Source organism: Nelumbo nucifera, chromosome 5, assembly GCF_055504915.1.
Source record: "Nelumbo nucifera cultivar China Antique chromosome 5, China Antique-T2T, whole genome shotgun sequence".
Classification (NCBI taxonomy): Eukaryota; Viridiplantae; Streptophyta; class Magnoliopsida; order Proteales; family Nelumbonaceae; genus Nelumbo; species Nelumbo nucifera.
Window position 1 is genome coordinate 26,247,702 of NC_142653.1, and position 12,208 is coordinate 26,259,909.

The 12,208-nt window shown below is 36.0% G+C and overlaps 1 protein-coding gene across 2 annotated transcripts; it reads left to right on the forward strand.

The window, feature by feature from the left end:
* The first annotated feature begins 1,367 nt into the window (after positions 1-1,367).
* On the forward strand, positions 1,368-7,457 carry LOC104607503 (alpha/beta-Hydrolases superfamily protein). Of its 2 annotated transcripts, XM_010273158.3 has the most exons (9): positions 1,368-1,777; positions 2,362-2,598; positions 3,603-3,649; positions 4,773-4,891; positions 4,983-5,143; positions 5,993-6,102; positions 6,212-6,311; positions 6,558-6,681; positions 7,111-7,457. In XM_010273158.3, the coding sequence occupies exons 1-9, from the start codon at positions 1,596-1,598 to the stop codon at positions 7,234-7,236; spliced, it is 1,206 nt and encodes a 401-aa protein (XP_010271460.1). In that variant the 5' UTR covers positions 1,368-1,595; the 3' UTR covers positions 7,237-7,457. The 2 variants fall into 2 exon arrangements, with proteins under 2 accessions (XP_010271460.1, XP_088743722.1); XM_088887596.1 differs by lacking the exon at positions 2,362-2,598 and having other exon boundaries at positions 1,404-1,777.
* The last annotated feature ends 4,751 nt before the right edge of the window (positions 7,458-12,208 follow it).

Here is a 12,208-nt window from a genome sequence, read left to right on the forward strand (position 1 = left end):
GGGTATTAATATATTACTATTTTAATATTTAGACATGAAAAAAGGAAAAAATTTTAAAAAAATATTTTCAAATATAAAATACATAAAAACATAGAAATTACAAATAAAGTAAAAAATTATTTTCAAATTATAGAAAATAAAAATTGTAGAAAAACACGGAAATTATAAATAAATAACAAAAACACAGGAAATTTTATAGATTGTAGAAAATAGAAAAATGTAAAAAAATATTGGAAATTAGAACAAAACATTAAAAAAATGCAAAAAACAAGAAAATTGAAAACTGAAAAAGACCATTTTTCCTCTAACTCACCATTCAAGGGTAAAAAACAAGAAAATTTAAAAAAGGGAAATTGTCTAAAAATATTTTCAAATATAAAATACATAAAAAACATAGAAACTACAAAAAATATAAAAATTATAGAAATTACAAATAAATAAAAAATTACTTTCAAATTATAGAAACTATAGAAATTGAAAAACAAAATCAGAAAAAAAAATGTAGAAAAACACAGAAATTGTAAATAAATAACAAAAATACATGAAAATTTATAGATTGTAGAAAATAGAAAAATGTAAAAAAACAGAAATTATAAAAAAACATTGGAAATTATAACAAAACATTAAAAAAATGCAAAGAAAAAACAAGAAAATTGAAAACTGAAAAATACCATTTTTCCTCTAACTCACCATTTAAGGGTAATTTGGTCATGAAAATTGTTATTTATGCTAACAAAGACACCTCTGTTAAGAAGAATTAACATTGCACTAACGAAAGGTGAGTTTTGAAAAATAAAAACTTACTGACATGGTGAGTTTTAGACATTTTGAAAAATTGTGATGAATTTAATAGAAATGTTAAAAATTCATGATAAATTTTAGACAATTTCCCTTTTTTAAATATAACCATACCCTTTTACATAGAATAAGAACATACAAAAAGAATCAGCCCACCCGAACCCAACCCGATCCATGGGTGATGGGACTAAGGTTGGAATTCCTGAGCTCGGGTTAGGTTAGGAATTAAGGTCGACCCAACTCGCACCCTGAGTTGGACATGAGATCATGAGTGACGTCGTTGCAGCTCTTAGAATTAGAATTCTCTCGAAGCTATTGGCCTCCAGTTTAGCCGTCAGCGCATGGAAAAGGCGGAAATTGGAAACAGAAAACAGGGGTTGCCAGTTGCCTCAGCAGTCCCTACGCACTAGTCCACGATCTACCATATTAAACTGCATAGAAGGCCTGACGATCGAGGGACCACATATAATAATGTCTTTTAACTGATAGATCTAAAAATAAACGGTAACGAATCCATAACGTATTCGGAATATGGTGAGTGTAGGTGCACTCCATCAGAAACTGGTCACCGCCATTTCGTTTCTTTTGTTCACGCGAAAACGTGGTGGGAGACTGGAACTGGGAGCGAGTTCTCTCTCGAGTTTCGACCTCCAACCTCCCATCCCTTCTGTGTTCTCTCCAGTGGTTATCGTCACCTGGTCAGCCGGAGAGTCAAAGGTTGCCATATTTCGCTTGCGGAGCACGATAGCCACTGCAGTTATTATCTCGAGCCGGCTCCCCTGTCGGTCTCAAATGTAATGAGCAGGCGTTGGTCGAGCTCGGTGGCGACGATGGCGGAAGAAATCAGCAAGGCTGACGTGGAATCCTCTGCAGCATCGACATGGAAACGGAGATTGGTGTGGCCCTCTGTTCTTCGTTGGATCCCAACCTCAACCGATCATATTATAGCTGCAGAAAAACGTCTTCTCTCGTTAGTCAAGTATGTTTCGCTTCCAAAACTTGATTCTGCTAAATTCAGTTTTGTGATTTGATCTCTTCCAGATCTACATAGAATTATTCTACTTGAATTTCTCGAAATTTTATATCATGGCAACGTTTCGGATAATAGCCCTAGATATGGGATTTCTAGAATTTCATTGTTTTTCTGCCCTCTTAGTTTCTTTTTCCGGTATCGTACTTGGTGATTATGATATTTCTTTGTCTCGATTGAATCCAGTTTCTTTGAATTCGAATTTTAACAATCCCTAATTGTAACTGTTGAAGTTCTGATTGTATCTCGAGTTTTGAGTTTCAAAAATCCTTTTTTTTTTCTTTTGTTTTAATCGAAACTAGTCAAATCCCAAGCTATTTACCTTTGGTTTCTATGGATATTCTATACTCCGGCTTTTCTCAAACTCGTTTACAAACGAAAGATGCATAGTTTTCCATAAGCATTGAAGCCCGTCTCTTTTTAGCTACTCGTACTTTTTCTAGTTGCGCAGTGCTTGATAGAGGCTCACGCTGTCAAAATGCCAATAATTTATGTAGTCCTTTAGCTGATTTTGTGAACTTTGCGGGTTCCAGAACTCCGTATGTACAAGAACAGGTTAATATAGGATCAGGGCCACCTGGCTCTAAAATCCGGTGGTTTCGGTCTTCAAGCGACCAGCCAAGGTTTATCAATACGGTCACTTTTGACAGTAAGGATGAATGTCCCACGCTTGTTATGGTTCACGGCTATGGTGCTTCTCAAGGATTCTTCTTTCGGAATTTTGACGCCCTTGCTAGCCATTTCCGGATCATTGCAATTGATCAGCTTGGGTGAGTTCAATGTTGCCCAGTTTTTTATCATACTTGAAATAATTTCTTATTCCTGATTTCTGTTTCTCTGGTTCTCATTATGAATTGCATTTTTTTATAAATGCAAAATTGAGATACTTGGAAACCTTCCCTCCCCTTACAAAAGAGAGAAAATAAGAGGGCTTTTGGTATCACTTAGTTGTGGATATGGAAACTTGACTCTTATTTTAAGACTAACCTAATCTAATCTGCGTCCAATACTAAAGTGGAATATGATGGTTAGGTATTGCAGGATCTTAGGCAATGAAGAGTCATCTCTGTTTCTCATATATGTGTCTGTATCTTTATCCATATTCAGGGCTTCGGGCATCATGGATTATTGATATTGTCACGTTCTGTTGATCACGATCTAGCCAATCACTTAAATATTCTGTAGTGAAGTTTCCCTTGGTTGCACTTGAATTGCAGCAGAACATTTTTCAGATCTTTCTCATATCAAGGGGCAACAAAATGGGATGGCAAGATAAGTTAGCCTTGTCAAGGAACTTTTCTCATGGTTCTCCAGTGATACCATGACTTGTTAAGTTTGAATTTTTGTTAGGAAAATTAAGAGTTCAAGTGGCTTAATTTGAGGCATCTCATCAAATTCTTCATGTTGTATGGCACAAAGGGGCATTTGTTGAACCCCGAATCCTTCAATTGCATCTTATCAAAAAAAAAAAAAAACCCTGAAGAATTCTTTTAAAGCTTTTTTTTTTCATTTCCTTTTTTGATAGGTGGGTGGTGGGGGACTCATTAGCTAAAATCATATAATCTACCTCCAACATTTTTCCCTGAAATCCATTGTTTGTTGGACTACTTTTATCTTTCGAGTTTACCATCTGCAGTATTTTCTGTGAAGCATTTCTTTATGTTTCTCATTCCTGTAATTCTATAACTATGGATGAAATGCATTTGTAGTAAGGTTTTCAATGAGATATATCCTTGTGGTCCTAATTTTTTTCTTTACTCATTTTGTCTTGCAGGTGGGGTGGGTCAAGTAGACCTGGCTTTACATGCAAAAGCACTGAAGGTTAGTTATCTTGAAACTCTATTTTGCATTTACTTCTTGCTTTTATTTACTTGTTTCATACATTATTGGGAAATTCAAAAGTTCAATGAAAATAGTCTCTTTTTATTGATACCTTATAGGAAAGAAAATTGTTCTAGATGCAAGATTCATTTTATCACTAGAGAAAGTTATAGATTTATTATTAGAAAATTTTTATGGATGCATTTTATCATGTAGAAGGTTTTGGGCGTCTGATGATTGCATCCCCTTTCTCCTGCAGTTTAACTTTAAACATTTATTTCTTTGTCAATAATTGAGTAAAGATATCAATTTACTATGCCATAATATTACAACATCCTACCATTATATCTATCAAAGGTTTGGATAAGAAAATTAGGCCCACAAATGTAGCAGTCTCATCTGAAGATATGAGATGAAATGATTCAGATTTCAGACTGATTATTAGGGTTGCTGATCAATATGTAGTTTTAATCTTGTAAACTTGTGTTGTTTTAATGTTATCAAAACATCAAATCATTATCAGATCTAATCCAGGAAACCCCATTCCAATAAATAGTGCAATAATCATTTGTCTCTTCTGCTCAAACCTTTTGGTTGAGCACACTAACCTACAAGAATAAAGAAATGATAGGAATCCACCAAGTTTTAGCCACACCAGTAGCTGGTAATAGAATTTAACTGCCAAAAGAAATTAGTTTCATTATAGCTTTTGGTTTTTTGCATTTACTGTTGACTCTTGTTGTGTGTTTAGTGCCATAATTCGTCCAGCTTAATGTTGAGTTTTGTTGCATTGTCATGCTTTCTAACACTTGCCATGCATGTTTATATATAGTGTGTAAATTAGTGAAATTTCTCTTATTTGGCTCCTATTGAGCTTCTTACTAACAAACTCTGGAAATGTTTCATCTCCAACCTTTACTGCATAAGTATACAGAACAAAGAGTAAAGACACGAAGAGCTATATATTGATTTCCTTATTATTATTTGTTTATGGATATAAGAAATGCACATTTACTATTTTTAGCAGATTAATTGTAGGCTCAGGATTTATGAGTATTCAATAAAATTTATTTTGTCAGATAAATCATTTTCCCTTCTCAAACTTTGGGTTTTTTCAATGCAGAAACTGAAGCTTGGTTCATTGATTCCTTTGAGGAATGGCGTAAAGCCAAAAATCTTAGTAATTTTATTTTACTAGGACATTCATTTGGAGGATATGTTGCAGCAAAGTATGCCCTCAAGGTGATGCAGTTTATATGCAGTTGATACATATTTCACGGGGAAATTTCATCATGTAAATGCAATATTGATGCCAATTTTATTTTCTTTACAGCACCCGGAACATGTTAAACACTTGGTTTTGATAGGACCTGCTGGATTTTCATCAGAATCAGATGGAAAATCCGAATGGCTAACTCGATTCAGAGCAACATGGAAAGGAACCATTTTGAACCATCTCTGGGAGTCTAATTTCACTCCTCAGAAGGTTGTCAGGTAATTCTCCCTTACCTTTGTTATGTTTTTCTTTTCTCTCGACACATGGTTGCTTTTGATCATGTGGTGCCATATTAAATTCTATTCTTGCACATCAATTCATTATTCATATCTATGCATCTATATAATAGTTTTGGAACTGTGTTTTCTACCTCGTTGGATTTGTTTGGATTCTATGTGGATAGGCTACATTTCACACATGTTACAAATATGGAAAGTGCAGGTTGGATATGATAGTGTGAGTTCAAAAAAAAAAAAAAAGGAAAAACGTCAGAAGGGAGAAGGGAGAAGCGTGAGAGTGTGAGTTCAAAAAAAGAACGAAAATTATTTATAGTGGAAATTCTATAGAGTCCCTTCAGAATGAAGTTTTTGTCTTCTGTGGATATGGTACATTCTACACATATTTTATATATAGAAACTCCAAAAGGTGATAACCCAAACTGCAGTTCATATTTGCTACACTGGTCCCAGCTATCTGGGATCTTGGGTGGGGTGGCCTACATATGGACCTAATCTTTGTCGTTATTTTGCATGAAGTTTCTCACTTTATTGCACTAGATTTTACCATTATACCATCTATTTTGGGAAAATGTTTCTCACTGCAGAAATGCGATGGAGATCTCCATTCATAATGGAGATCATTTGTTTAGGGTTCTAAGGGTATGTAGTTTGATCTATTTGTTGCTACTGATACATAGTTTATTATCCCCATGTTTGTTTCTACTGATTCATGCTATTGTAATAAAATATGGTAATATGGTCTGCTTTTTGTTTCCTTAAGTTCCCTTGGTCTAAATTATATATTTCATCCACTAAATTTTTAGTTTCTGTATCATACCTAAATTGCAGAGGCTTAGGCCCTTGGGGTCCAGATCTAGTTCGCAGGTATACAAGTGCTAGATTTGGTACATATTCAACTGGGGACGTACTGACTGAAGAGGAGTCCAGGTTGCTTACAGGTAGTTCCATCTTTTTATCTTTATTTTTATTCTTTTTTTTTTCCTTTTATAATACAAACTTGCATTTAGTAACCTGCTGCTTATCTGATAACTACTGTTTCAATGGAAGATTATGTATACCATACTCTGGCCGCCAAAGCTAGTGGAGAATTGTGCTTGAAGTATATATTTTCCTTTGGAGCATTTGCCCGGATGCCCCTCCTTCGCAGGTCTGGAGACTAGTTTATTTACTATTTTTTCTTGATTTAGTGTTGTCCATTATCTCTGTATGTGTTTGTGTATCCCACTTGCATTGAAGGCTGGCAGTTTAGAAAAGATCCTGAAGTTTTTCTTTCTATTCATATTCGAAGCATTAGAAACCCTCAGAAATTCACCTTTCCCCTTTACTTCCTCTGTGTAGCCAACTGTTCCTGAGATATTTATGTGCCATTTTTTCTTTTATTTCTTGTTTGCAGTGCATCTGAATGGAAAGTGCCTACCACCTTTATTTATGGATTTCATGATTGGATGAATTACCAAGGGGCACAGGAAGCTCGCAAAGAGATGAAGGTTCCCTGTGAAATCATAAGGGTGCCACAGGTCTCCTCTCTCTCTCTCTCTCTCTCTCTCTCTCATGTGCGTGTGTATGTGTGAAAGTCATGAGGTCCTCACCAAATGAAAGTTGTGGTAGACCCTCATCGCACTTCCACATCTTGGCTTTTGCTGCATGTTCAGAAAACCACAATGCCATCTTGAATGCAAGCAAAACTATCATCTACCATTCACCGTGAATTTTTAGAACAGTTACACCTTGACTGTGCACATCATTTGTTTAGGGTTCCAAGGGTGGTAGTAAATCATTGTTGTGGTTAGGGTCCTACCAAAAGGGATATTGCATGTATTGACAAGGTTTAAACTGTACTAGGTTAGAGAAGTCAAAATCAAGTTTGGTGTTGGGGACGGTAGATTGACCAGGATGTAAGAACTTTAATGTGTTCATTACTGATAAAATGGTTTGGATAATTGCAGGGCGGTCACTTTGTTTTCATAGACAACCCCTCTGGGTTCCATTCGGCTGTCCTCTTTGCTTGCCGCAGATTTCTTGCACCCAGCCTTGATGAGCAAACACTCCCGGAAGGCCTAACTTCTGTATAAGAACTTGTTATAGATTTTTATTCGATTTTGGTCCACAACGGCTGTGAGATCTCTTCAAGTCTTCATCTAGTTCTAAACATATGTAGCGGAGTGGTCCGAGTGGATCCTTCTCATTCTTTCCGTATGTAAATGTGCCATTCATTTATAGGTATTTACTAGCGGGACCTGTGCGATGTACGGAAAAATTCATTAATTCAGTATTTTAGTTGTATTTAAAAATATATAATAATTCAGTAACATATCAGTAATTATTCATTAATTATACAAGCATTTTTCAAAATACAGTAAGTAATTTTCTGAAATTACACCAAATTATAATAAACTTTTTTCAAAATTCCAATAACCAATTTATTTTAATATTTTCAATAACAATAAAAATATTAATATAAAATAATTGAAAATATTAATCACTGAAATATTAAAATTATTGAAATTTATAATTTAAAATAAAAACAATAATAAAAATAACAATTAATTTATTCAAATATCAATAAATTATTTCTTGAAAATGTTTGTAATTATTCATTAATTAGTCTGCCCTGACTTTTGATAGGGGATATTAATTATATCTAAGAGGAGGACCACAAGTCTCATAGGAAAAACAAGCCCTACCTCTCTAAGCACATCCAGAATTTCATAGCCAATTTTAACCTGGTCCACTTTGAGCCTTCACATGGACCAATGGACAACAGAACTTCACTTCCCCATAACCAGTTCAGATCATGGTGCCATCTCTATTGATACAGAGCCGGTTTCTCCTCATAGGAAACCTCATTTCCATTTCTTACCCTTTTGGGCAAACAATCCACAATGCAAGCAACTTGTCTCGAACCTTTGGAGTAGTACATGCATAGCTCCCCTGCTCACAAAATTGAAACTATGTAGGTCTGCCTTAAAATATTGGAATAAAAATCATTTTGGTCACATCCAAAATTACATTCCAGAATTGGCTGGCCAAATTTCAACCCTGCAAATGGATACTACGAACACAAACTTGTGGGAGCGGTTACACTCACTCACCAGTCAATACAATTATTGGCTCTTGAAAGAAGAGCAAATGTGGAGAATCAAATCCCGTGAGCTGTAGTTGAAAGAGGGGGATAGAAATACAAAATATTTCTATTGCATAGCAAATTTTAAAAACACAAAAAATAGTGTAGTGTTGGTCATTGAACCAATCCTACATTGCACAAGTGTTTAAACAAGCAATATTAGAAATTGGGGGCAGCAGGAAAACTTTGATCCAAGCATGCTTGACAATGTTTCTCTTCCGAAAAATCACTATTACACCCACCCACATTAGAAGAAATCACTTTGGTGATTAATCAATTGCAACCACATAAAGCACTTACTCCTGATGGATTTACCGCTTACTTTTACCAATACTTTTGGGATCTGATTGGTTCAGACATCTGTGCAATGATAAAAAAAAAAAAAAATTGACAGAGTTTTTGCCAAAAAAAATCAATAACACCAACTTAGTCTTTGTGCCCAAGAATAATCAGCTACTAGATGTCTCTAGCTACCGTCCCATCAATCTATGTAATGTACTATACAAAATAATTACCAAATAGATGGTAGTCCGCCTACAACCGGTCTTGTAGGAAATGATATTACCATTCCAATCAGGGTTTCTCAAAGGAAGGCAGGTCATAGATAACATTCTACCGGTGAAGGAGATCCTTCACAAGTTAAAACTTCAAAAGAAAGGTCAAGGTTTCATTGCTATTAAGCTTGCCATGTCTAAAGCCTTTGGTAGAATGGACTAGCAGTTCTTATACCATGTATTGTAAAAAATGGAGTTCCCCACGAAATGGTGCAACATGATCTATCAGTATATATCTACTACCTCCTCAATCAAAATAGCAGGAGAAACTTATGATCATTTCCATTTGAGCCGTGGTGTTAGGTAGAGGGATCCTATCTCCCCATACCTGTTTATTATAGGCATGAAGGTTCTCACCCAGCTCCTGAATCAGGCTTCACTTTCAGGACAAATTCAAGGAGTTAAAATAAGTCGTGATGGAATTCCTATCACTCATTTACTGTTTGCAGATGACTGCATTCTTTTTTGTAAAGCTGACATAGCACAAGTTAAAAGTTTAGTCGGCATTCTAAGAGTTTTTGAAGATATGTTAAGGCAAAAAATTAACCACTCCAAGTCAAGTATCTATTATAGCAGGAATGTTCATCGACAACATAGAAAATTTCTCTCTCACATCCTGCAGATAAAGAAGCCAATCATAGGCACCTAAGTACCTTGGGGCACAAGTGGGAACAAACACTTGGCTCTATTGCTCCCACAAGGAGATAATAGAAAGAGTATCTACGAAGATAAACTTCTAGAGTTCCAAACTTCTTTCACAAGTTGGTAGAACCACGCTGGTCAAGTCGGTCTTACAGTCCATCCCAATCTACTCGATGTCAACTTTAATCCTTCCGAAAGTAGCAGCCTCCAAACTTGACAAGTTGACCAAGTCTTATTGGTGGGCAGATATTGGTCGAACTTCAATGCATACTATCCCTTGGAGCAAAATTTGCTAGTCAAAAAGCCAAGGAGGTTTGGGATTTAGAACTTATAGTGCTATGAACCAAGCTATGTTTGGAAAGCAAATATGGAGATTGCTAATGGATAAGAAGAGTCTGGAGCAAATAGATTAAAGCCAAGTACTTTCCTCACACCTCCTACTTTGCGTTAAAAAAAGATAAGCGCAGTTCTCAATGGTGGCAGCAAGTTCATCAGTTAATACCCATACTGCGTTCGAATTTTTTGTGATCTATTAAGGATGGATCAGAAGTCTCCGCAACCTCAGATCCTTGGGTTCCGTCACTGCCGGGGCACATACCCCATGTAAATACATCACTTCCCCAAAGGCAAGTGGCGGCTTTGATGATCTCAAACCTACTGAACCCAGAAGTCTCATGGAATCTCTCCAAACTCCAGCAACTCTACCAACCTTTTACCATCCAATATATCATCGTGACCACCCATTCCATCGACATTCTGATATGGAAAAATAATGCCTCGGGCATCTATACAGTAAAATCAGCTTTCCACTTCTTATCTTCTCGGGGTCTTTCATGTTCGGCCACCCATTTTGACCGGAAGATTATTGGAAACTCAAAGTTTCATTTAGGTTCCAAATCTTCCTCTGGAAAATCCTCTGGGATGGACTATTCACAAAAAACATATGTGTTTGGCTGCGTGAATCAGGCAAACTTTGTGTGTTCTGTAAGGCACAAGAAGAATTGGCCCATCACTTGCTTTTTCCAGTGTCATTTTGCGAGAACAGTATGGTGCGTCGGGTACAGATTGGCTTAAATCCTGCTACCATACCACATCTCATCACGGAATGGTACACGTCGCTGTACCAAAATGTAGGAAAGCAACAAGCTTTAACAAGTCTCTGCAAATTTGCAGTAAGCATATACCACATATGGGAAGTTAGAAATAAGTACATTTTTTAGAACATAAGGCACGAACCCGAACAAATAGTTAGAGCCGTCGGAAGCTTCTCCATCGAAATCCCTCCATCCCAGTCACTACAACCCGGGACACATACCATAAACCAGTTGCAGCATATCAATAGATCAATCTTATTTACTAATGGCTCTTTTGATCCAAATTCGGGATATGGAAGGAAGCCCTTGCTAGACAATCAACATTTATGAAGTTGAAATTCGAGCCATGTTAAGAGATTGCATGTGGCCTATGCAAAAGGGATTCTACATCTTTTGGTATATACGGATAATGCAACGCTAGTCGAATTCGCTAAGTCTGATCTAGTCTTTCAATGGTTCGAGCTACTACACAGAAGCTACCTCAGAAGACTGATGTGTTCTTTTGAATCTATAGACTTTATACATATATCTAGATATTACAACCAAGCAGCCCACCTTTTTGCGTGTATATTTTGTAAGCACTTCTACTTAATAGATTTGAAGGTTTCTTGATTTGAAAAATATACAATATATATATATATATATATGGTGATTACTTGTCTTGTGTATTGCGTAAGTCATGAAAGTTAGCTATTCAAACCAGATTCAATCCAAGTGAATATTTAGCTATTCAAACTAGAAACACGAGTTTGAATCTGGTTTGATTCAAGAGTTCATGTGTTTGAACTTGGCACATCTCGAGTTCGATGGTGGTGGGCCAAGCTTAATATAAAAATAAAAATGTATACATATAAAAATCATTTTTTATTATTATTATTATTTAAAAATATTAAATATAATATAAGTTTTATTAGGCTGAGCTCAGCTCAAAGCTCGGTTTAGATCAAATTGAATCAAGCTCTTCACAAGCCGAGTTTGAGTGGCTCGTGAAAGGTATACATTTGCAAATGTAATTTGTATCTATTTTCAATCGATTATACTCTTAAGTTGTGACATAAAACCCAATGAATAATAACCATATAAAAATGTATCCATAAATTCTTTTGAACCCACCCAACCTGACTATCCTGACTATGTCAACCTAAAGCTAAGTCCAACTCAAGTTGTGTTGGGTTAAGCTCAAGGTAGGTCTGGATTGATAAACTTGGGCTTGATCTTGGGTTGGGCCAAGCTTGAGCCGAAGGTTTGTACCTTTTGAGCATGGACTGACTTCAGTCATACCCAACCCACCTGAGTTGCACCCTAACAGAGGGTATGACTCCATAAATAGAAATAAAATGAAAATAAAAATACAGTTGTTCCATAAACCCCAAAATAAGAATGAAAAAAAAATACTAGAAGAGCCAAACCTAACTGGCACACATCATAGTGTGCCAATAGCACCGAATTGGGATTTACTCCTCATAGAGTGCTCCTCACACCAACCTCACAACCACATCCAACCATGTAGATACCTCCTATAAATAATAAGATACAAATACGAGAGATGTTCTCGATGTGTGGCTGAGATATGTTGTGAAGTTGGTATATTAAGCCCTGTTTGATATCATTCTATGGGAACATTTTTCAC